Below are 23,303 nucleotides of genomic sequence, written 5' to 3' on the forward strand. Positions count from 1 at the left end.
TTAAAAAAATAAAATTTTGGAGTGTGTGAATATAAATTCCAACCAGAAAAATAAAAACATTCTGAGTGAATCGTGTCCAAGACAAAAATATATATGCAAAATGGCATTACTCATGCAAAATAAGCATACATAGCACATTCACAAAGTTCTATAGAAGATCTCAGAAAAGTAGATTAGCAAATGAGACAATTTAATGGAATCCTCACTGCACTCTTATAACTGGGTAGGATGGTGGCATAAAAGCCAGCTCACCTTCAGAGCAGCCCAGAATTGCAGAGCATATTCAGCATGGCTTACAGTTTAAGAGAAAGAACTTTGGAACCAGGCTGGATCTGAGTTTTCAATGCCCATAAGTTCATTAACTGTTTGGTCTTGGGCAAAGTTATTTAAACTCTGAGCCTCGGGAGCTTCATCTGAAAAATGTTAAACAGGCTAAGCAAGGATTCTGGGTGTACTTTAAATACTTAGAAAGTGGGTAAGCCAGGATTTCAACCCCAGCCTACCAACCAGCCTTTATAGCAGAGAGAGGTGGAGAGGCAGCAGGGCTGGTAAAACCTGGAGGACAGATGGACTTCAAACCTGACAACTTTGTCCTACAATAGTTCGTGTTCAATTTGTATTTGCAGGGGGAGGGAGGGTCATTCCCTTTAACCAAATTGGTAAAAAGTAGGAAGACAATTTCCCAAAGGATTAAGATTTCATAGTGACATTTGGCACCCCTAAAAATAAGACAACAGCCCCAAATGGAGTCACATATGCTAGGCCTCACATTACCAAACTGAGAATTAATTTAACTACAGTTTTGGCTTTCTTGGAAATGGAATCTTACACCAGCCAGTCAGGAATCACCTAAATAGCACATTAGGTAATCTGCCTAATGGACCCCTGCCATCCCCTAAAGGAAAGTAATCCTGCAATAACCAATCTGCTTTTTTTGCTTATTAGTATAGCTTCTCTGTTCCTGCTCCCTTCTGCCTATAAAAGTCTTCTGTTTTGTATAGCTCTTCAGAGCACCTTTTCACCTGCTAGCTTGGTTGCTGCTGGATTCATGAATCATTGAATAAAGTCAGTAAAATATTCTAAAAATCACTTAGTTGAATTTTTTTTTAACAACATAAAGCATACATTTTAAGATATGATCATAGTAGGACTGTCACTCTCCCTCAGTCCTGACCTCCTACCTTAAGCAGGCGCATGTGTATACACACACACACACAACTTATTAGGTAGGTGAATATTTTTTAGAAATATATTCATAGAGGCAGCACAAAAAAGCTTACCTTAACTGTAGTCTGAAATTCAGCCCACAAATCCAAATACTGTGCTACAATAAAGATTTTTAAAATGCAAAGGTTACAGAAATAATGTGAAAATTTTTATAAAAAAAAAACACTGGTTTTCCAAAATTACGTTTATCTAAACATTTCTACTTCCAAAATGACAGAATAACTGGATCAGACTTGCCCTCCCACTCTAAATAAGGAGAAAAAATATTAAAGGCTTCATGCCCCATATGGGGCTTGAACTAGCACCCTGAGATCACAAGTCACATGTTCTACTGACTGAGCCAGCCAGGCACCCTGAACATATCTGTTTTAATATCCAGTTTGCAGACACTGGAGAATGGGCAGCACAGGACTGTGATACCTAAAAGAAGGGGGGCAAATGAGGCAAGCCTTGTGATCACTCAGCTTTCTGCTGGGGGCACTTTCCAGACCTAAGTGCAAGTAGAACAAGGCAGGCTGTACACAGATGAAAAAAATCTGTACAAAGATTAGCAAATTGAATTCAGCAATATATAAAAGAATAATAGGTTTCGAACAAGCAGGTTTTCTCTGAGATTGGCTTAACATTCAAAAATGAATCAGTGCAATTTATCATCCTAACAGCATAAAGGAGAAACACCATGTGAGCATCCTGAGGTCTCACAGGCACTGCACACCTTCATGACCAACAGCTCTAGGAAGTACCTTGGATGCCCAAGCCCGAGTGCCCCTGCTGGGCACCACTTTGTCACACATCATTACTGGGGAAATTAAGTACATCTGTGCAACTACATTAGGTGACAACACCTGCAATTTTGCATCTGGTTTCCTCCACATTTTGCCCCACGCACCTTTTCCTTTTGCTGGTTTTATTCCATATCCTTCACAGTCATGGACAATAACCATAAAAACTTGAGCCTACTGAATCCTAGCTAATCATTGAGCTTATGGTCTTGAGGGCCCCTAATACAACACGTAAAAGCTGCAAAATCTTGCTGAGAAAAACAAGTTCTAAATAAATGGAGCTATATACCGTGTTCTTGGATTGGAAGACTTAATATTGTTAAGATGTCAATTCTCAGATTGATTTACAGATTCAACACAAACCCAGTTAAGACCCCAGCAGGTGAGTGCAATTATAGATTAATAAGCTGATTCTAAAAATTAGATGAAAATCAAAAGAACTTATAATCAGCAAAATAATTCTGAGAGGAGCACAAGTGTGGAGAATTTACATTACCTGATTTCCAGGCTAACTGTGAAATTACAGTAATCAGGACAGTGTGGTATTAGTGTAAAATTAGAATAAGAAACACATAAAATTGATTTTTGAAAAAGTCATTGGGATAGTACAATGCTAAAAATGGTACTAGAACAATTGGACATACGTAAGAGAAAACATGAAATTCAACTCTTACCTCATACTATTTGAAAATGTGACCTTGAATTGGAGATCTAGACATAAAAACTAAAACTAAAAACTCAAAGAAAACATAGGAGAATATCTTTGAGAACATGGCTTAGGGAAAAAAGTCCTTAGGACACACAAAGGACTGCCCTGAAAAAATGAAAGAGATAAAGCAGACTTTATCCACATGGAAAACTTCTGCTTTTTTCAGGACAATATTAAGAAAATGAGAAGTCAAGCCTCATATTGAAAGAAGACTCATTTCCAGAATACACAGACTTTAACTCAACAACACAAACAACACAAAGTAATGAGCGAAAGATTTGAACAGGAATACGGCAGAGTATATTTTCTGGAGATGGCCCCACAATATATTCCATTCCACATGCTCTTCCCATAACGTGATGCTGACACCCCTCCCACTAGTGGTGGTGTATCTGTGTCCCCCTCCACCTTGTACCTCGGATGCTAGCTTTTGAATACAGCAGGCCAAGCAACTACATGGAGACTCTGGCTGACAGGTAACAGTGACACCAGACACAATGAATGAGCGGATTGTCTTCAGATGATTCCAGTTCCCAGCTGCTGAATTACCCTCAGCTGTCAAGTTGCCCCAGCTGATATCACGTGGAGCAGACATAAGTAGTCTCCACCAGAGTCTGACCAAATTACCAATTTAAGAGCAAAGCAAATGATCTATAATATTTGTTATGCCACAATACATAATTGGTTCAAGATACTTCACAAAGGATGGTATACAAGTGGCCAAGAAGCACATGAAAAAATACTCAACACATCAGTCACCGGAGAAATGCAAATAAAAACCACAATGAAATCCCATTATGTTAACAATTTTAAGTGTTTTGACAATTTTATGTTTTTTATTTTTTAAAGATTTTATTTATTTATTCATGAGAGACACAGAAAGAGAGACAGAGGCAGAGGGAGAAGCCGGCTCCCTTCAGGGAACTTGATGCAAGACTCGATTCCAGAACCCTGGAATCATGATCTGAGCCAAAGGCAGACAGACACTCAACAACTGAGCCACCCCCAGTGCTCCCTGTTTTGGCAATTTATTTTTTTATTTTTATTTCTTTTTTTAAAGATTTTATTTATTTATTCGTGAGAGAAACAAAGAGAAAGAGAGGCAGAGACACAGGCAGAGGGAGAAGCAGGCTCCATGCAGGGAGCCTGACGTGGGGCTCCATCCCGGGTCTCCAGGATCAGGCCCTGGGCTGAAGGCCGCGCTAAACCGCCGCGCCAGTGGGGCTGCCCCCTGTTTTGGCAATTTTAAATGTTGGTGTGAATGTGGAGTACCTCAGTGCCAGTGGGATGATGAATTTGCGCAACTACTCTGGCAAACTATTTTGGCAGTTTCTTATAAAGTTAAACATACACTAACCATATACCCCAGCAATTCCACTCCTCAGTATTTACCCAAGAGAAATGAAAACAAATATTCACAAAAACACATGTAAGCAAATAGTAACCAAAAAAATGGAAACAATTCAAATGTCCTTCAAATGGTGAATAAACAAAATACGATATGTCTACATAATGGAATATTAATATACAGCTATAGAAAGGGGCAAAAAAATAATACATACAACAGCATGAATGGATCTAAAAAAATTTGCTCAGTACAAGAAGCCAAATAGAAAAATGTGTGTATTATTCCATCATTCCATTTTTATCTAATCCTTAGTGACAGAAGCAGAGCAGGGCACCTGGGCGACTCAGTCGGTTAAGCTCCCACTCTTGGTTTCACCTCAGGCTATGATCTCAGGGTTATGAGATCAAGCCCCACATTGGGCTCCATGCTCAGCATGGAGTCTGCTTGAGATTCTTTCTCCCTCTTCCTTCCTTCCCCTTGTCTCCTCCCCCTGCTCTTACACTCTCTCCGATAGATAGACACATAGATACATAGATAGATAGATATAGATAGATAGATAGATAGATAGATAGATAGATAGATAAAAAGAAAGAAAGAGATAGAGAATGAATTCTAAAAAAAGAAAGGAAGTGGGGGATCCCTGGGTGGCTCAGTGGTTGAGCATCTGCCTTTGGCCCAGGGCGTGATCCTGGAGTCCTGGGATGGAGTTCCACATTGGGTTCTCTGCGTGGGCCCTGCTTCTCCCTCTGCCTATGTCTCTGCCTCTCTCTCTCTCTCTCTCTCTCTCTCTCTCTGTCTTTCATGAATAAATAAATAAAATCTTAAAAAAGAAAAAGAAAGGAAGCAGATCAATGGTTTCCAGGCAGTGGAGGTAGGGTAGGAAATCAACTAAAAAGGTACACAAGGGAAATTATTCAGGGAAAAAAATGTTCTCTATCTTGCTTGAAGTGGCAGTGGTTACAGTGGTATGTACATTTATCAAAACTCATTGAACTTAAGATGGGTTCATTTTATCATATGCAAGTCAGTAAAATTTATTTAAACAAATTTTTTTTTTTATATGTACAGATCACTCATGACACATTACTTACTCTGATGAGCTGTCAATTGACAAGACAGGTCACCTGACGTGGACTTGAGATCTTCTTCTCTCTTTTTATATTGCTCTATCTTTTTCTTCATGTATGCAATATACTGGAAACAAAAAGCATGTGATTGCTTCAACCAGTTTAGTTGCCATAGATTAATTATGCATGCAGTCATTTGGCACACACTGACTGCTCTCACTACAAGGCTAACAGTGGTGAGCAGGGCCCTTGTCAAGCTTACATTCTAGTAAAGGTGATAAAGGATCAAACTTCCCAGTAAATATTTAAGCACCCAATTAAACAGGGCATTCTGAATATAATATGCCACAAAAGAAATTAAAAGATATTCTGCCTAAATGCATTGTGCCCACATGCAAAAAAAACTGTTCTATATGCAAAACATGTGTGCAGTAAATGTGCCAAGGCAGCAATGCTTCCAGATGAGGAATTCGGCATAAGACTTCCAAGAGAGGATTCATCGAATCTGGAGACCCCACAGAATTGTTCATCCTATTCAGATGTTTCACTGGGTTGGGTGATGGTGGTAGAAGTGGTTTAGGTATTAAAGTCATTGCTTTCTGTTCTGACCACCCAATGTTCAGGAATGCTAAAGTCTCTGGGAACAATGAAAGCATGGGCTTTGATATAAACTTGGCACTGGCCCAGTTTCAAGAGAGAAACAGTCAGATACCAAAAATTACTGATAAAAATAAATCTTAGAAGTTGCATCTAGGGGCACCTCGGTGGCTCAGTGGTTGAGCATCTGCCTTTGGTTCAGGTCGTGATCCTGGGGTCCTGGGATCGAGTCCTGCATTGGGCTCCCTGCAGGGAGTCTGCTTCTCCTTCTGCCTATGTCTCTGCCTCTCTCTGTGTCTCTCTCATGAATAAATAAATAAAATCTTTAAAAAAAAAGAAATTGCATCTAGTACCACAGGAGACATAGAACTGTTAATAGGTATGTTATAGGGTCTGCTCATGCAGCCTTGATCTTGTGTCAGTCTGTATGGCTTATTGGCTGGTTTTGAGGTAACCAGCATGAAAACTCCTATAAATAAGCCAAGTCCAAGTCATCTTTCCTACCCCTCTTTGAATGTGGATCACTGTAGATTTGCCTGGTTCAGCTGGTTTCCCATAACTCTCAAATGTGTACACATAATGAATTGTAATGTATCTATTCATTCACTCATTTCCTCAGCTAGATGATGAGCTTCCTAAGGACTGGGGGCAATATCTTAGTCATCTGTGTATTCACTGCACCTTTCCCAAGCCTCAGGACTCAGTGGGTGCTTAACATGCCTGCTGAGAGAAGGGATGTAATCAGCAGAACAGAGTAGTGAGGGAATAAGATAATAGCACAGCGTCATTCAGGACCTAGTAGATGGACATAAATTAGAAAACAGAACTTTTAGAATTAGGTTTTCATATACCTATTTGCTTATCCATTACCAAAGTAGCAATAAAAATTCTAAGTATTTTAATACATAGTCTATATTATCTTGATAGAAAGACAAAACTGTGGAATATTTCCATGGATAGATTATTAAGACTGTTTCAAGGGCTAGAAGGATGAAGATGTATTACATGTGTGTCGGTTAGTGATGCTGGTACCTGAGCTCTGGAGCACATTTACCTTTTCAAAGTACATTAGCACTTCTTATGCCATTTTAATTCTACTGAAACACATGACATTGGTAGATAACCATTGCCATTTGACTTACAAAAAAGAGTACCTAGGCTGGTAAAAGGATTTTTCCCTTAGAGTCTTATTGCCGTGAGACTGTTTTTATTTTTCTAGCTATTAAAAATTATTATTATTATTTTTTAAATTTTTATTTATTTATTTATGATAGTCACAGAGAGAGAGAGAGAGGCAGAGACATAGGCAGAGGGAGAAGCAGGCTCCATGCACCGGGAGCCCGACGTGGGATTCGATCCCCGGTCTCCAGGATCGCGCCCTGGGCCAAAGGCAGGCGCCAAACCGCTGCTCCACCCAGGGATCCCTAAAAATTATTTTAAAAATGTAGAGCCTTAGTTTCCTTATCTCTAAAAGGGACGTAATATATTATCCACATTAAAGGTTACTGTAAGCATCAGATGGGACTGAATCCCTTTTCCACATGAGCCATTAGGCAAAACGCTAGGGACACAATGATAGAGAACCTTCCTCAAGGTCACTCATTGTGGTTTATTGAAAAAACTAAGATACAATCAAACAGACAAAACAGAAATTTTTTAAATGGGCAAAAAACCTTGAGCAGGTACTTCACAAAGAGGCCATCAACAAATGAATAGATGCTTCATTGATTATCAGGAAAATGCAAATTAAAACCATGATGGTTCAGGATGTACTATATGTCAGCTAATTAAATTTAAATTTAAAAAAGGAAAAAAGTTGGCAAATTGAATTTAAATTAAAAAAGAAAAAAAGAAAAAAACACAACAGGACACCATTATACACTCTCCAGAATAGTTAAGTGGAAAAAAACAACAACAAAAACAAAGTTTGGTGAGAATGTGGAACCAGTGGTGTTCTCACATACCATGCTGGGGGTGGCAATTTCTGTAACTGCTTTGGCAGACGGCACTGCGCACTAGTGGATAGTCCACATCCTTATGGCTCTGCCATTTGACTTGAGGGGTAGACCCAAGAGAAATATGTACATGTGTTCCTCAAAAACACAGGTACTAGACTGTTCATGGCAATACTATTAGTAATAATCCCAGTTAGAAACTCTCTAAGCTCCCATCAATAGAGCATATAAATTGTAGTATAGTCATACACTTGAACCACTTGAATACTATACAGCACTAAGGCTGATCAAGCCATAACTGTATTCAATATAATAAAGATGTACCTTGCAAACAAAGTATTGAGCAAGAGCGCATATTGTATCATTCCATACTTATAAGGTTCAGAAACATAAAAAACTTGTCTTTGGTGTCAGAAGCCAAGATACTGTTACTTTACCTTTGGGGAAGTTAGTGACAAGAGATGACAAAGAAGGGCAGCTCCGGTGGCTCAGCGGTTTAGCGCCGCCTGTAGCCCAGGGCCTGATTCTGGAGTCCTGGGATCGAGTCCCACATCGGGCTTCCTGCATGGAGCCTGCTTCTCTCTCTGCCTGTGTCTCTGCCTCTCTCTCTGTGTGTCTCTCATGAATAAATAAATAAAAATTAAAAAAAAAAGAAAGGACAAAGAAGGTATCTAGACATGGTTAATACTTTGTTTCTTAATCTGGGTGCTGGTTACCCATGTGTGTTTATCATTTGTTTCGCCTATGATTTGTGCACTGTTTTATATATACTTTAGTCTTGTTATAATCTTTTCTAACTAGTATAGATCTAGGCAATCAATCAAAATCATCATGCAAAGTGAAATGCTCTTGAACTTACTTTTCTTAATCTTTCATTTTCCAGGAGCAAAGCATCTACTTTTAAGTCATGCACATATATTTCATTTTCTAAGTTCTTTAGAGTTTCATAATGACTTTTAATCTTCTGGCTTTCTTGATCTCGTAAGTGTTTGAGTTCCTGCTTCACTTTTTCCTGCTCAAACATAAAATCCACAATTATCTCAGAGTTAAATAAGCAGGGCACCAGTGTATTAGGTTGCCTGAACCACATTCAGAGAGGGGTTATTTTGAATTTCTGAATCATCATCAGAGGCTATGTATACCTTCCCTTAGGAAAACTTGATATTTAAAACTCTAGAGTTGATTTGCTTCTGGGAAGGTGGTAGAGTAGGAGGCTCCTGAGCTCATCTCAACCCATGGACACACTGAGATAACAGCCATATCTGCATAACTATCTTTGAAAGTGACCCAAGGACTAGCAGAAACAGGCTTTCACAGAGAGGTGGCCACATTGAAAAGGGTAGGAATGGCAGAGACATGGTTAGGAACCTAAGTCCCAACAAAACTAATCCACAAACAGTAGATCACCACAAGAAGCCAGAAAATCAGACCTCAAGCCAAGCACCCCAGTCATGAGGGACCCACACTAACAAGAAAAGGCTCCATAACATTTAACTTTGAAAACCAGTGGGGCTTAACTTCATGAGTCTTTACAATCAGCAGGGCTTAATTCTGGTACTTTAAAAATCAGTAGGCTTAGCTCTAGGTGAGCTGAAGGATAAGAGGAAACTGAATCCTCACCCTTAAGGAGCCAGCGTAACAAATAACCCTGCTGAGACACAGCATAGAAGCAGCTGTTTGAAAGCACCCGGAGTATACAGGAAGATTTATTTACTAATCTCAGAATGTATGTTGGAGGGATCCTTAGGAGACCATCATAGAACAAAAGTGTCGTGGTTGCCATTTCTCTTCCTCCCTGCTTAGCCCCAACCTAGTTGGCCAGACACTTGCAGGAAACAGTATGAATGCTTTCCACCTATCTTGTTGACAATTAGTGCCCTGCCCCTGCATTCCCCTGCAGACAGGCACACTCCAACCTGCCATGCACCAAAGGCATCCCCCCAAAGTGACTTCTACCCTGGGGAGAGGAAGATATCACACATGCCAGTGTGTCCCCAGTCCCAGCAGCTGAACCTTATGGGTGGCAGCCCAGTGAGAGTACCCAGCTGAGCACTGAGCCAGCAGCCCCCACATACTGACTAGCGGCAGACATCTGGTCTGAGTGCTGGCCCTGCCCACCAACAAAGCCTCTCAGGGGACAAGGAAAGGACAGTGCCCTAAGGCTCTGTGCAACTATAGTCCCAGCAGATGGACTGAGAGGAGGCATCTGATTTGAATGTTGATATCACCTAACTACAAGCCCTCAGCAGCCCCACAATGTCCCTTTAACAGCACAGGGACCAAACCCTGCCTGGTGCACATAAAGCAGGCAAAGAGGGCCACTGCAACTGACTTGACTATAGGTAAAGTGTGATTCAGCCACAACAGCGGGGTGCACACAACCCAAAAAGGCGATGCCACTGAAGTGCCTGGATCTGGTAAACAGGGAGCATTGCACCACAGGCCACTACAGGACCTCTTCTCATAAGGCCAGTGCTTACTTTCAAGATCAGGGATGTAGCTGACTTTTCTAATACATAGAAAAAAAAAAGCCAGAGTTAGATGAAAATGAGGACACAGAGAAATAAAGGCCAAATGAAAAAAACAGGATAAAACCACAGCAGAAGAGCCAAATGAAACAAATATGCCTGATAAACAACTCAAAGTAAAGGTCATAAGGATACTCACCAGACTTGAGAAATGAGTGAAGGATCTCAGAACTTCAATAAAGAGATATGAAATATAAGACAGAACTAGAGATGAAGAACTCAATAACTGCAATGAAAAATGCACTAGAGGAAATCAATAGCAGATTAGAGGATGCAGAACAGATCAGTGATCTGGAAGACAAATGTAAAGGAAAGCAGCCACACTGAACAGCAAACAGAAAAAAATATAATAGAGAATGAGGATAGGTTAAGGACACTCAGTGATGTCATCAAGCATAACATACACATTGTAAGGATCCCAGAAGAGAGAGAGAAGGAGGCAGAAAATTTGAAGAAATAATAGCTGAAACCTTTTCCTAATCTGAGAAAGGAAAGAGACATCCAGACCCAGGAGGCAGAGAGAGCACCCAACAGAATTAATGCAAGGAGTTCTACACATTGTAATTAAAATGACAAAAAGGAGTGAGAGAGAATTTTAAAAGCAGTAAAAGAAAACTGTATATACTAGGCAAACCCCATAAGCCTATTAGCTGATTTTTCAGCAGAAACTTTACAACCCAGAAGAGTGGCATGACATATTCAAAGTGCTGAAAGAAAAAACAACCTGCAACCAAGAATACTCTAGTCAGCAAGACTATTATTCAGAATTGAAAGAGAGATAAAGAGTTTCTCAAAGTTAAAGGAAGTTCATCATTACTAAACCAGCCTTCAAAGAAATGTTAAAGGGAATTCTTTAAGTGGAAAAAAAAAAAGCCATAATCAAGAATAAGAAAACTAAAGGGTGTCTGAGTGGCTCAGTGGTTGAGCATCTGCATTTGGCTCAAGTCATGATCACAGAGTCCTGGGACTGAGTCCCACATTGGGCTCACCATGAAGAGCCTGCTTCTCCCTCTGCCTGTGTCTCTGCCTCTCTGTGTCTCTCATGAATGAATAAATAAAATCTTTTTTTAAAAAGAGTAAGAAAACTATGAAAGGAAAAAAAATTCACAAGTAGATGCAAACATAGAGTAAAAGTAGATTAATCAGTTATAAAACTAGTATGGAGATAAAGCACAAAAGGAGTAAAACAATTATATCTATAAAAATCAGCCAAAGGATACGCAAAATTTTTAAAAATGTAAAGTATGACATCATATACATAAATATGGGGGGGTTAGTAAAAACTTAGTCCTTTTAGGGGTGCTGGAGTGGCTCAGTCCATTCAGCATCCAACTCTTTATTTTGGCTGATGTCATGATCTCAGGGCTGTGGGATCAAGCCCCATGTTGGGCTTCATGCTGGGCATGAAGTTTGCTCGAGAGATTTCTCTCTCCCTTTCCACCCACCCTTCCCCCTCTTAAAAAAATAAATAAATAGTGCTGGGAAAACTGCACACCTATATGTGAAAGAATGAAACTGGACCACTTTATTACCCTATACACAGAAATAAACTCAAAATGGATTAAAGACTTAAATTTGAGACTGGAAACCATAAAGTTCCTAGATGAAAACATAGGCAGTAATTTCTTTGGCACAAGCCATGAGCCATAAAAACATTTTTCTAGATATGTCTCTTTAAGCAAGGGAAACAAAAGCAACAATCAACTATTGGGATATCAAAATAAAAAAGGTTTTGCACTGATGGAAACCATTAATGAAACCAAAGGCAACCTACCAAATGGGAGGAGATATTTGCAAATGATTAATCTGATAAGGGATTAATATCAAAAATATATATAAAGAACTTATACAACTCAACACCAAAAACCACCAAACAATCCAGTTAAAAAATGTACAGAGAACATGAAAAGACATTTTTTCCAAAGAAGACATACAGATGGGCCAACACACACACATGAAAAATTCCTCAGCATCACTAATCATTAGGGAAATGCAAATCAAAACCACAACAAGACATGGCACAATAGGAGAATCCTAAACACACTTTGTCCCACAGATACATACAGAGAACACCCACATCAGGGCAAGTAACCCAGTAAACAACTTGAAAACTGGCAGAACAGACTCTCCACAGTTAAATGCAGACAGAAGGCCACATTGAAAAGGATAGGAAAGGCAGAGACCTGGTCAGGAGCCAAAATAATCTATAGGAGGGACACCACAGGCATAGAGAGGGGAAAGGATAAGACCCCTCACCAGACACCCCAGGCCAGGGGACTCACATTGGGAAGATGAATTCCCACAACATTTGACTTTGAAAATCAGATGGGCCAACTTAGTGAGTTCTTATAGTCAGTGGGGCTTAACACCTGGAACTTTAAAAATCAGAGGGTTGGGCCCTGGGATCGCTGGAGAAAATAGAGTTCACACCCTTAAAGACAAGTCACCACAAACAGCTCCATTGAGATGTAGCAATTTAAAAAATGTCTGGGGTACACAGGAAGGAGATTTATTTACTATTCTCAGAGCAAGTCTGGTAGGGCCGGGAATCTTTGGGAAGCTTCTCCAAGAACAAAGGAGCTGATGGGCACCATTTCCCTTCCCAGACCCTTAAACTAGATACAGAGATACCTTCAGAAGACAGTGAAGCCCGAACCCTCTATGCCTAGCTTGCTAATAGCACACCCTGCCCTAATGATCTTCCTCAAACCTCCTTTCTCCAAACTGGTGAGACCTTGCTGGCACTTTATTCCCCACCCCTGCATTCTTCTGCAGATCTGCCCTTGGCAGTTCTCCAGGACACGGGTCCCCTCCTGCAGCAGACTAACATACAATTTCCTAACAATGTGCACCCATTCACATTCTCTTGTAGACCTACCCTTCCTGGGAGTCCATCCAAAGCAATGCCACAAGCTTGGCAATGTGCAAGCAGCCCTGACAGGGGCCAGCACCATTCCGTAACCATACACATTCATCTGATTTAGGTTCCAGCAGTGGGCTGGGGGCAGACATCTGGTCTGACTGTAGGCCCACTCAACAATGAAAGTTTCTCAGAGGACAACACAGGGAGAGTGCCTTGCAGTTCAGTGCTACCACAGCCCTGGCAAATGTCTAGTCTGACTCAGCTCAAGTCTAAGGTAACCCCAGACTGGCCCACTAACAGCACAAAGTCCTGCCCACAACAGGCAGAGAGAGCCATTGCAGGGAGCTTGATTGAAGGCAAACAAGGAACCACCACAGAAGTAGGGAATGCACAACACATATAGGAGACACTCCTGAGGCACCAATCTCTGGTGAACAGGGGCTACTGCACTATAGGGCACTATAGGACCTCTTCTTCATAAGGTCACTACTTTTAATAACAGGAAACATAGCAGATTTTCCTGACATATGGGAACAGACAGAGTTAGTCAAAACGAGGAGACAGATGAAAGAACAGGACAAAATCAGCAAGGGAGCTAAATGAAGTGGAAATAAGTAATAATACCACAAAAAAAAAGGAAATAAGTAATAGGCCTGATATGTAATTTAAAATAATGGCCATAAAGATACTCACTGGACTTGAGAAAAGAGTGCAGGACCTCAGTGAAACCCTTAGCAAAGAGATAGAAAATGTAAAAGAGAATCAATCAGAGATGAAGGACTCAATAAATGAAATAAAAAATAATCAGTAAACCAGAGAAAGCAGAAGAAAATATCAGTGACCTGGAGGATGAAATAATGGAAACCAATCAAGCTGAGCAAGAGAGAGAAAAAAGAGTAGTAAAAGGAAACTCAATGACACCATAAGTGTGATAATGCTCACATTATAGGGATCCCAGGAGAAGATAGAGAAAAGGGGGAAGAAAATGTATTTGAAGATATAATAGCAGAAAACATTACTAATCTGGGGAAGGAAATAGACATCCAGATCCAGGATGCCACAGAGAACCTCTAACAAAATAAACCATGGAGGTCCACACCAAGACATGCAGTAATTAAAATGGCAAAATTTAGTGATAGAGAATTTTTAAAGTTGCAAGAGAAAGGAACAGTTACATACAAAGAAACCCCATAGACCTATCAATTTTTAAAGCAGAAACATCACAGACAGAAGGGAGTGGCATGATATATTCAAAGTGCTAAAAGGAAAAAACCTGCATTCAAGAATACTCAGCAAGGCTACCATTCAGAATAGAAGGAAAGATAAAGTTTCCAGACAATTAAAAGTTAAAGGAGACTCTTGACTACTAAGCCAGCCTTATAAGAAATGTTAAGGGGTTTTTTGAGTGGAAAGGAAAGACCATAAGCAGGACTAAGAAAGTAGGAAGAACAAAAGCAGTAAAATTAAGCATATCTACAAAAATCAGTCAAGAGATTCACAAAATAAAAGGATATAAAGTATGATACTATATGCCTAAAATGTTGGGGAGGAGGAGAGTAAAAATTTAGTGCTTTTAGCATAGATTCAAACTTAAGTGACTATCAACTTAGTATAAACTTCTATATGTATAAGAAGATATATAAATCTAATGAAAACCACAAATCAAAAACCTGTAATAGAAATGCAAAAAATAAAGATAAAGGAATCTGAATATGTCATTTAAAAAGCCAGCGAACTATGAGAGAAGCAAGAGAAAGGACAGAGAAGAACAACAAAAACAACCATACAACAAGTAACAAAATGGCACTAAGTAGATACTTATCAATAATTACTTTCAATGTAAATGGATTAAGCACTCTAATTAAAAGGCATATTGTGATTGAACGAGTAAAAAAAACAAGACCCATCTACATGCCACCCATAAGAGACTCATTTCACTGCTAAAGATATATGTAGATCAAAAGTGAAGGGATGGGAAAGCATTTCTCATGCAAATGGAAGTGAAAAGAAAGCTGGGATAGTAATACTTATACCAGACAAAATACACTTTAAAACAAACCCTGTAAAAAAAAAAAAATAAAAAAAATAAAACAAACCCTGTAACAAGAGGCAAAAAATCATAAAGGGAATCATAATCATAAAGGGAACAATCCAACATGAAGATACTTGTAAATACTTATGCACCTAGCATGGGAGCATCAAAATATACAGCTTGTTAATATGTTGTTGTTAATAACAACAACAACAAAAAAGAAAGTAAACAATAGTAATATAATAACAAGGGACTTTAATACTCCATTTGCATCAATAGATAGATCATCTAAACAGAAAATCCATAAAGAAATAGTGATTTTGAAGGACACATTGGACCAAATGGATTTAACAGACATACTCAGAATATTCCACCCTGAAACAGCAGAACACCCATCCTTTTCAAGCACACATGGAACATTCCCCAGAATCACATATTAGGCTACAAAACAAATCTCAACAAACTCAAGAAGACTAAAATCATACCATGCATCTTTTCCAACCACAATGCTATGAAACTAGATATCATGGAAAAATCTGGAAATAATACATACATGGAATCTAACTAATATGCTACTAAACAATGAATGGGTCAACCAAGAAATCAAAGAGGAAATACAAAAGTACATGGAGACAAATGAAAATGAAAACATAACAGTCCAAAATCTTTGGGATGCAATAAAAGCTGTTCTGAGAGGGAAGTTTAGAGCAATACAGACCTATGCCAAGAAGATAGAAAAATCTCAAATAAACAACCTAACTTTATACATAAAGGAGAAAAAGATGGACAAAGCCCAAAGCTAGTAGAATGAAGGAAATAATAGAGATTAGAGCAGAAATAAATGAAATAGAAGCTAAAAAGAAAACCAACAGAACAGATAAATGATGTTAGGAGCTGGTCTTTATAAAGGTCAACAAAATTGATAAACCATTAGCCAGACTCACCATAAAACAGAGAGACAGAGAGAGAGAGAGAGAGAGAGAGAACTCAAAATCAGAAATGAAAGGAGAAATCACAACCAACATCACAGAAATACAAAAGATTAAAAGAGAAATAATGAAAAATTATATGCTAACAAATTAGACAACATAGAAGAAATGGAACCATTCCTAGAAACACATAAGCTCCCAAAACTAAATCAGGAAGAAATAGAAAATTTGAACAGACTGATTACCAGCAGTGAAATTGAATCAGCAATCAAAAATCTCCCGACAAACAAAAGCCCAGGACCAGATGGCTTCACAGGTAAATTCTACCAAACATTTAAAGAATGTTTGCAAAAAAATAGAAGATGAAGGAAAGCTTCCCAATTCCGTCTTTGAAGCCAACATTACTCTGATACCACAATCATGTAAAGACATTACAAAAAAAAAAAAAAAAGGAAATTACAGGCCAGTATCTCTGACAAACACAGATGCAAATTCCTCCTCAACAAAATATTAGCAAACTGGAACCAAAAGTATATTACAAAAATTATTCACCAGGATTAAAGTGGAATTTATTCCTGGGATGCAAGTGTGGTTGAATATTTGCAAATCAGTCAACAAAATATATCATGTCAACAAAGGAATGAAGAAAAACCATATGATCATTTCAATAGATGCAGAAAAAGCATTTGACAAAGTATGACATCTATTCATGATTAAAACCTTCAACAAAGATGCCTGGGTTGCTCAGTGGTTGAGTGTCTCCCTTCGGCTCAGGGTGTGATCCTGGAGACCTAGGATTGAGTCCTACATGAGGCTCCCTGCAGGAAGCCTGCTTCCTCCCTCTGCCTATGTCTCTGTCTCTCTCTCATGAATAAATAAAAACTTATTTTTTTTAAAAAAAACCTTCAACAAAGTAGATTTAGAGGGAGCATACCTCAACATAATAAAGGCCTTTATGAAAACCCCACAGCATCATACTCAATGGTGAAAAACTAATAGCATTCTCCCTAATACCAGGAATAAGACAAGGATGTCCACTCTCACATTTTTTTCCAACATAGTAATGGAAGTCTGAGCCATAGCAATTAGATAAGAAAAAGAAATAAAAGGTATCCAAATTGGTCAGTAAAAATTTCATTGGTTACAGAAGACATGATACTCTAGAAAACCTTGAAGACTCCACCAGGAAAACTACTAGAACTGATAAGTGGATTTGGTAAGTTAGCAGGATACACAATCAATATATAGAAACCTATTGCATTTCTAAATACCAATAATGATATAGCACAAAAAGAAATTAAGGAAACACTCCCATTTATAATTGCACCAAAAATATTAAAATACCTAGGAATAAACTTAACCAAGGAGGTGAAAGACTTGTACTCTGAATATAAGACACTGACAAAAGAAATAGAAGATGACACAAACAAATGGAAAGATAGTCTGTACTCATATGTGGGGAGAATACATATTTTAAAATGTTCATACTGCCCAAAGCAATCTACAGATTTAATGCAATCCCTACCAAAATACCAATAGTATTTTTTCACAGAATTAGAACAAATAATACAACAATTTGTATGGAACATCAAAAGACCTTGAATAGTCAAAGAAATTTTAAAAGAAGGTATCGCAATCCCAGATTGTGGTATCACAATCCCAGATTTCAAGATATACTACAAAGCTGTAGTAATGAAAATAATATAGTACTGGCACAAAAATAGACATATAAACAAATGGAAGAGAACAGAGAGCTCAGAAATAAACCCACAATTATATGGTCAATTAATTTCAACAAGAAGGCAAGAATATGCAATATAGACAGTCTCTTCAACAAAAAGTAGTGGAAAAACTGGACATCTACATGCAAAAGAATGAAATTAAACCACTTTCTTACATCATACACAGAAATAAACTCAAAATGGATTTAAGACCTAAATGGGAAACCTGATATCATAAAAATTCTAGAAGAGATCACAGGCAATAATTTTTCTGATATCAGCCACAGCAACATTTTTCTAGATATGTCTAGAGGCAAGGGAAACAGAAGCAAAGACAAATCATTGGGATTATATAAAAATAAAAAGCTTCTACACAGCAAAGGAAATAATCAACAAAACTAAAAGGCAATCTAATGAAGGGGAGAAGATATTTACAAATGATATGTCTGACATACACATATCAGTAACCAAAAATATAAAGAATTTATAGAACTCAACACCAAAAAAACAAGTAAGCCAATTTAAAAATGGGCAAAAGACATGAACAGACATTTCTCCAGAAAAGACATTCAGGTGGCCAACAGACATATGAAAAATACTCAACATCACCCATCATCAGGGAAATGCAAATTGAAACACAAATTAGATGTTAATTATACTTGAATAAAAAAATAAATAAAACTCCAAATCTGACTCATGGAAATGTTTTCATTAACTCTGGGAAGCAAGTTAAGACAAGTTGTTAAGAAAACATCATAAAATAGAATATATTTTGGTATATGAACAATTGTATGGCAAAAATGGGGGAGAGGGAAGAGGAGTTTACTGAGGCTTTTTCAGGGAGGATTTCTTGTGGAGAAGACAATATTTATGGATTTTTCAGAATTTTATTCTAATTCTGTATTCAATTCTTAGTCATTTGTACTGTTATAAATCACATAATCTTTAGTCATTGTATAATAATCACTAGTGGAATCATACTAGGAGAATAGAGTTGCATATATATTTACTAGCATTCTTCCCCTTCATCTTTCTTATACTCACAACATGTTGAAAGTTACTTTTGATATCAGTGCATCTTAAAAAATAGTGTTTCATTTTTATTTATTTTTATTTTTTTGTGTACAAGTGCTTCTATTTTTAATTGGCCAACTCTACACACATGTTTATCATTAACTACTGGCTGTATGTATTTTTAAAAGGTAGTAAATGTCTCTTTATCTGCTCTCATTTCATCCACTCCCTCCCCACATCTGCAACCTCTGTGCATTTACCCTGGTCTTCACAGGAAATTAACAGAATAACAGATCTTGGAAAGAACCTTAGAAAGCATCTTCCAATCTCTACCTTAAGAAAACTGAGCTCCCCCTACCCCAAAGATTTTCCCATGATTACATGTTAGTTGTATCTAGAGTCTATGTGTGCATACACACACACACACACACACACACACACACACAGAGTATTACAGTTTGTATATAGCAGTATTCTAATAAAAGATGTATTGACTCTTTACCGTGTTGCTAAAATATCTTGTAAATTCTCTTGTCATTTGAGAAAGGTAATCATTCAGTAAATTCTGCTCCTGCTTTTGTGCTATAAGAGAAAAAATAAATACCCACAGTGTTTAGTTTTAAAAATTAATCAAAATAAGGCATGTGCCTAGTTTTAAAAGTCATATACTATTACAAGGCTTATGACAAAAAACAGAAGTCAGGTGCTTTTCTTTTTTTTAATATAAATTTATTTTTTATTGGTGTTCAATTTGCCAACATATAGAATAACACCTAGTGCTCATCCCGTCAAGTGCCCACCTCAGTGCCCATCACCCAGTCACCCACACCCCCCACCCACCTCCCCTTCCACCACCCCTAGTTTGTTTCCCAGAGTTAGGAGTCTTTCATGTTCTGTCTCCCTTTCTGATATTTCCACTCATTTTTTCTCCTTTCCCCTTTATTCCCTTTCACTATTTTTTATATTCCCCAAATGAATGAGAACATATAATGTTTGTCCTTCTCCGATTGACTTATTTCACTCAGCATAATACCCTCCAGTTCCATCCATGTTGAAGCAAATGGTGGGTATTTGTCGTTTCTAATGGCTGAGTAATATTCCATTGTATACATAGACCACATCTTTATCCATTTGTCTTTCGATGGACACCGAGGCTCCTTCCACAGTTTGGCTATTGCAGACATTGCTGCTAGAAACATTGGGGTGTAGGTGTCCTGGCGTTTCAGTGCATCTGTATCTTTGGGGTAAATCCCCAGCAGGGCAATTGCTGGGTCATAGGGCAGATCTATTTTTAACTCTTTGAGGACCCTCCACACAGTTTTCCAGAGTGGCTGCACCAGTTCACATTCCCACCAACAGTGCAAGAGGGTTCCCCTTGCTCCACATCCTCTCCAACATTTGTGGTTTCCTGCCTTGTTAATTTTCCCCATTCTCACTGGTGTGAGGTGGTATCTCATTGTGGTTTTGATTTGTATTTCCCTGATGTCAAGTGATGTGGAGCATTTTCTCATGTGCTTGTTGGCCATGTCTATGTCTTCCTCTGTGAGATTTCTCTTCATGTCTTTTGCCCATTTCATGATTGGATTGTTTGTTTCTTTGCTGTTGAGTTTAAGAAGTTCTTTATAGATCTTGGACACTAGCCCTTTATCTGATAGGTCATTTGCAAATAACTTCTCCCATTCTGTAGGTTGTCTTTGAGTTTTATTGACTGTATCTTTTGCTGTGCCAAAGCTTCTTATCTTGATGAAGTCCCAATAGTTCATTTTTGCTTTTGTTTTTCTTGCCTTCATGGATGAATCTTGCAAGAAGTTACTGTGGTCAAGTTCAAAAAGGGTGTTGCCTGTGTTTTCCTCTAGGATTTTGATGTAATCTTGTCTCACATTAATATCTTTCATCCATTTTGAGTTTATCTTTGTGTATGGTGCAAGAGAGTGGTCTAGTTTCATTCTTCTGTATGTGGATGTCCAATTTTCCCAGCACCATTTATTGAAGAGACTTTTTTCCAGTGGATAGTCTTTCCTCCTTTGTCGAATATTAGTTGACCATAAAGTTGAGGGTCCACTTCTGGATTCTCTATTCTGTTCCATTGATCTATGTGTCTGTTTTTGTGCCAGTACCACACTGTCTTGATGACCACAGCTGTGCAGTACAACCTGAAATCTGGCATTGTGATGCCCCCAGCTATGGTTTTCTTTTTTGAAATTCCTCTAGCTTGGGGGTAACTGGGTGGCAGGCACTGAGGGGGGCACTTGACAGGATGAGCACTGGGTTGTATTCTGTATGTTGGCAAATTGAACACCAATAAAAAATAAATTTATTATTAAAAAAATTCCCCTAGCTATTCGGGGTCTTTTCTGATTCCACACAAATCTTAAAATACTTTGTTCCAACTCTCTGAAGAAAGTTCATGGTATTTTGATAGGGATTGCATTAAACGTGTAAATTGCCCTGGATAACATTGACATTTTCACTATATTAATTCTTCCAATCCATGAGCATGGAATATTTTTCCATCTCTTTGTGTCTTCCTCAATTTCTTTCAGAAGTGTTCTGTAGTTTGTAGAGTTCTCTTTGGTTAGGTTTATTCCTAGGTATCCTATGGTTTTGGGTACAATTGTAAATGGAATTGACTCCTTAATTTCTCTTTATTCAGTCTCATTGTTGGTGTATAGAAATGCCACTGACTTCTGGATATTGATTTTGTAACCTGCCACACTGCCAAATTGAGTTCTAGCAATTTTGGGGTGGAGTCTTTTGGGTTTTCTATGTAGAGTATCATGTCATCGGCAAAGAGGGAGAGTTGAAGTCAAGTGCTTTTCAACGTAGTGCCCACCCCTTGTGTTCGACTCCTTAAAATCAATCATTTTAAAACTCATTTTGACTCTTTTTCTATTTCTTTTAAAAAATGCTTATATGGCTATTTGTTCAGTTGTCATGTTGAGATATTTTCTACTTTCTTCCTAATATAGAACATGGCATGCTTACTCCCATCCCCATGGCCCTCACCCACAGTTTGACTATTCCAGAGTGGCTAACCTATGTCTATGTCTATGTCTAACCTCCCCATAAAGTTATGCTTTTTTGAATTAATTTTAACTGTTTAGATCATTATGGCAATGTAAGTATTATTCATAGGTGACACAAATGGTGTAGTATGATTATACCTCCTCTACTGTATACTTTTTGCTTTTTCTAAGAGTTGAAAATAGCCTCGTTGTTTTCACTTGCCTAATTTTCCATGTACACATTAATTCATCAAAATATATAACAGAATTGTAAAACCTTCCAAATATTATTTCTCATGTGGTCAAACACCTTAGGTGATCTATCAGCTCCATTTCTCTTCCCTCCTCCACTGCCTTCTGTTTTTGTTTTTCTTTAGGCCAATTGCACAGCTGAACACCTGAGACTTTCTTTTGCAGCCCCCTTACATTGGACTCCTGTTTCCTGAATTTCACATTCTCCTCTTTTTCTTGATTTATTCCCTCTTTGTTGAAATAAATTTTGTACTAACTTCCTGAGACAGAGTAAATGAAATATTCTGAGATCTTATATATCTGATTGCATCTCTATTCTACATTTGTACTTGACTAATAGTTTGGATGGGTATCTAATGTTGTAAATTATTTTCTTTCAGAATTTTGAAGGCAATGTTTTCTTTTAGTACAATATTAAAGATAAGTTTAAAACCATTCTGATTACTAACTTTTGTGTAAGATCTGCTTTTTCTCTCTAGAAGCCTTTGGGATATTTTTTTTTCCTCCTGAAATCCCAGTGATGCTATTTACTGTCTTTTCTTTCAGAAATTGCACTGGGGACTTGATGGGCCTTTTCAGATAGTAAACTCATTTTCTTCAATTCTCAGAAATATTTTTTTATTATCTCCTGGACAGCTTTATCTTTTGCATTTTTTTCTGCCCTCTTTTTCTGGCCTTCCTCGTAATTAGATATTCAAATCTCAGAAGAGTTTTCTAATTCTCTTCCTCTTTTATCCTGTTCCTTTGCTCCTTGGTTTTTGTTCTATTTTTGGAGAGATTTCCTCAAATTTTGTAGAATCCTTCTTTTGGATTTTAAAATTTTGGTTGTTATATCTTTCATTTCTCAGAGCTCTTTCTTGTTTTCTGTTAAGTATCTTGTTCTTTTTTCATAAGTGCAATATCTTTTTCTCTACAAATATAACTTTAAGATATATCCTCTATAATATAATGTATATTTTCTATAATATGAAGAGACTATATATATATATATACACACACACACACACACATATATATATATAATATAGAGAGTAGATCTTTTCTAAGAATATATCTTTAAAAGTATTATATTTTTTGTGTCATCTATGTTTCCATTCATTTCTGTTTTTGTGTGTGTGTGTGTGTGTGTGTGTGTGTGTACTTTAGTTTCTGCCTTTCATGGTGGAAATTTTCCTGAGGTATCTGATGATCTTTGACTGTCTAATCCTATTTAAGCATAAGGCACTGAAAGCTTCAATCCCTGAGTGGGCTTCACTGTACAGTGATTCAGAAGG

At 37.9% G+C, this 23,303-nt stretch overlaps 1 protein-coding gene across 1 annotated transcript in view; it reads right to left on the reverse strand.

Annotated features, from left to right (window-relative positions):
• CCDC175 (coiled-coil domain containing 175) overlaps positions 1-23,303 on the reverse strand; it is a 69,527-nt gene that overhangs the window by 7,087 nt on the left and 39,137 nt on the right. Inside the window, exons 15-18 of the mRNA XM_072761666.1 lie at positions 19,275-19,354; positions 8,545-8,697; positions 5,158-5,260; positions 1,281-1,324 (exon numbers count right to left, since the gene is read on the reverse strand). Of these exons, the coding sequence (XP_072617767.1) occupies positions 1,281-1,324; positions 5,158-5,260; positions 8,545-8,697; positions 19,275-19,354 (380 nt within the window). The remainder of the gene's footprint in view (positions 1-1,280; positions 1,325-5,157; positions 5,261-8,544; positions 8,698-19,274; positions 19,355-23,303) is intronic.

This window comes from Vulpes vulpes, chromosome 6, assembly GCF_048418805.1.
Source record: "Vulpes vulpes isolate BD-2025 chromosome 6, VulVul3, whole genome shotgun sequence".
Lineage (NCBI taxonomy): Eukaryota > Metazoa > Chordata > Mammalia > Carnivora > Canidae > Vulpes > Vulpes vulpes.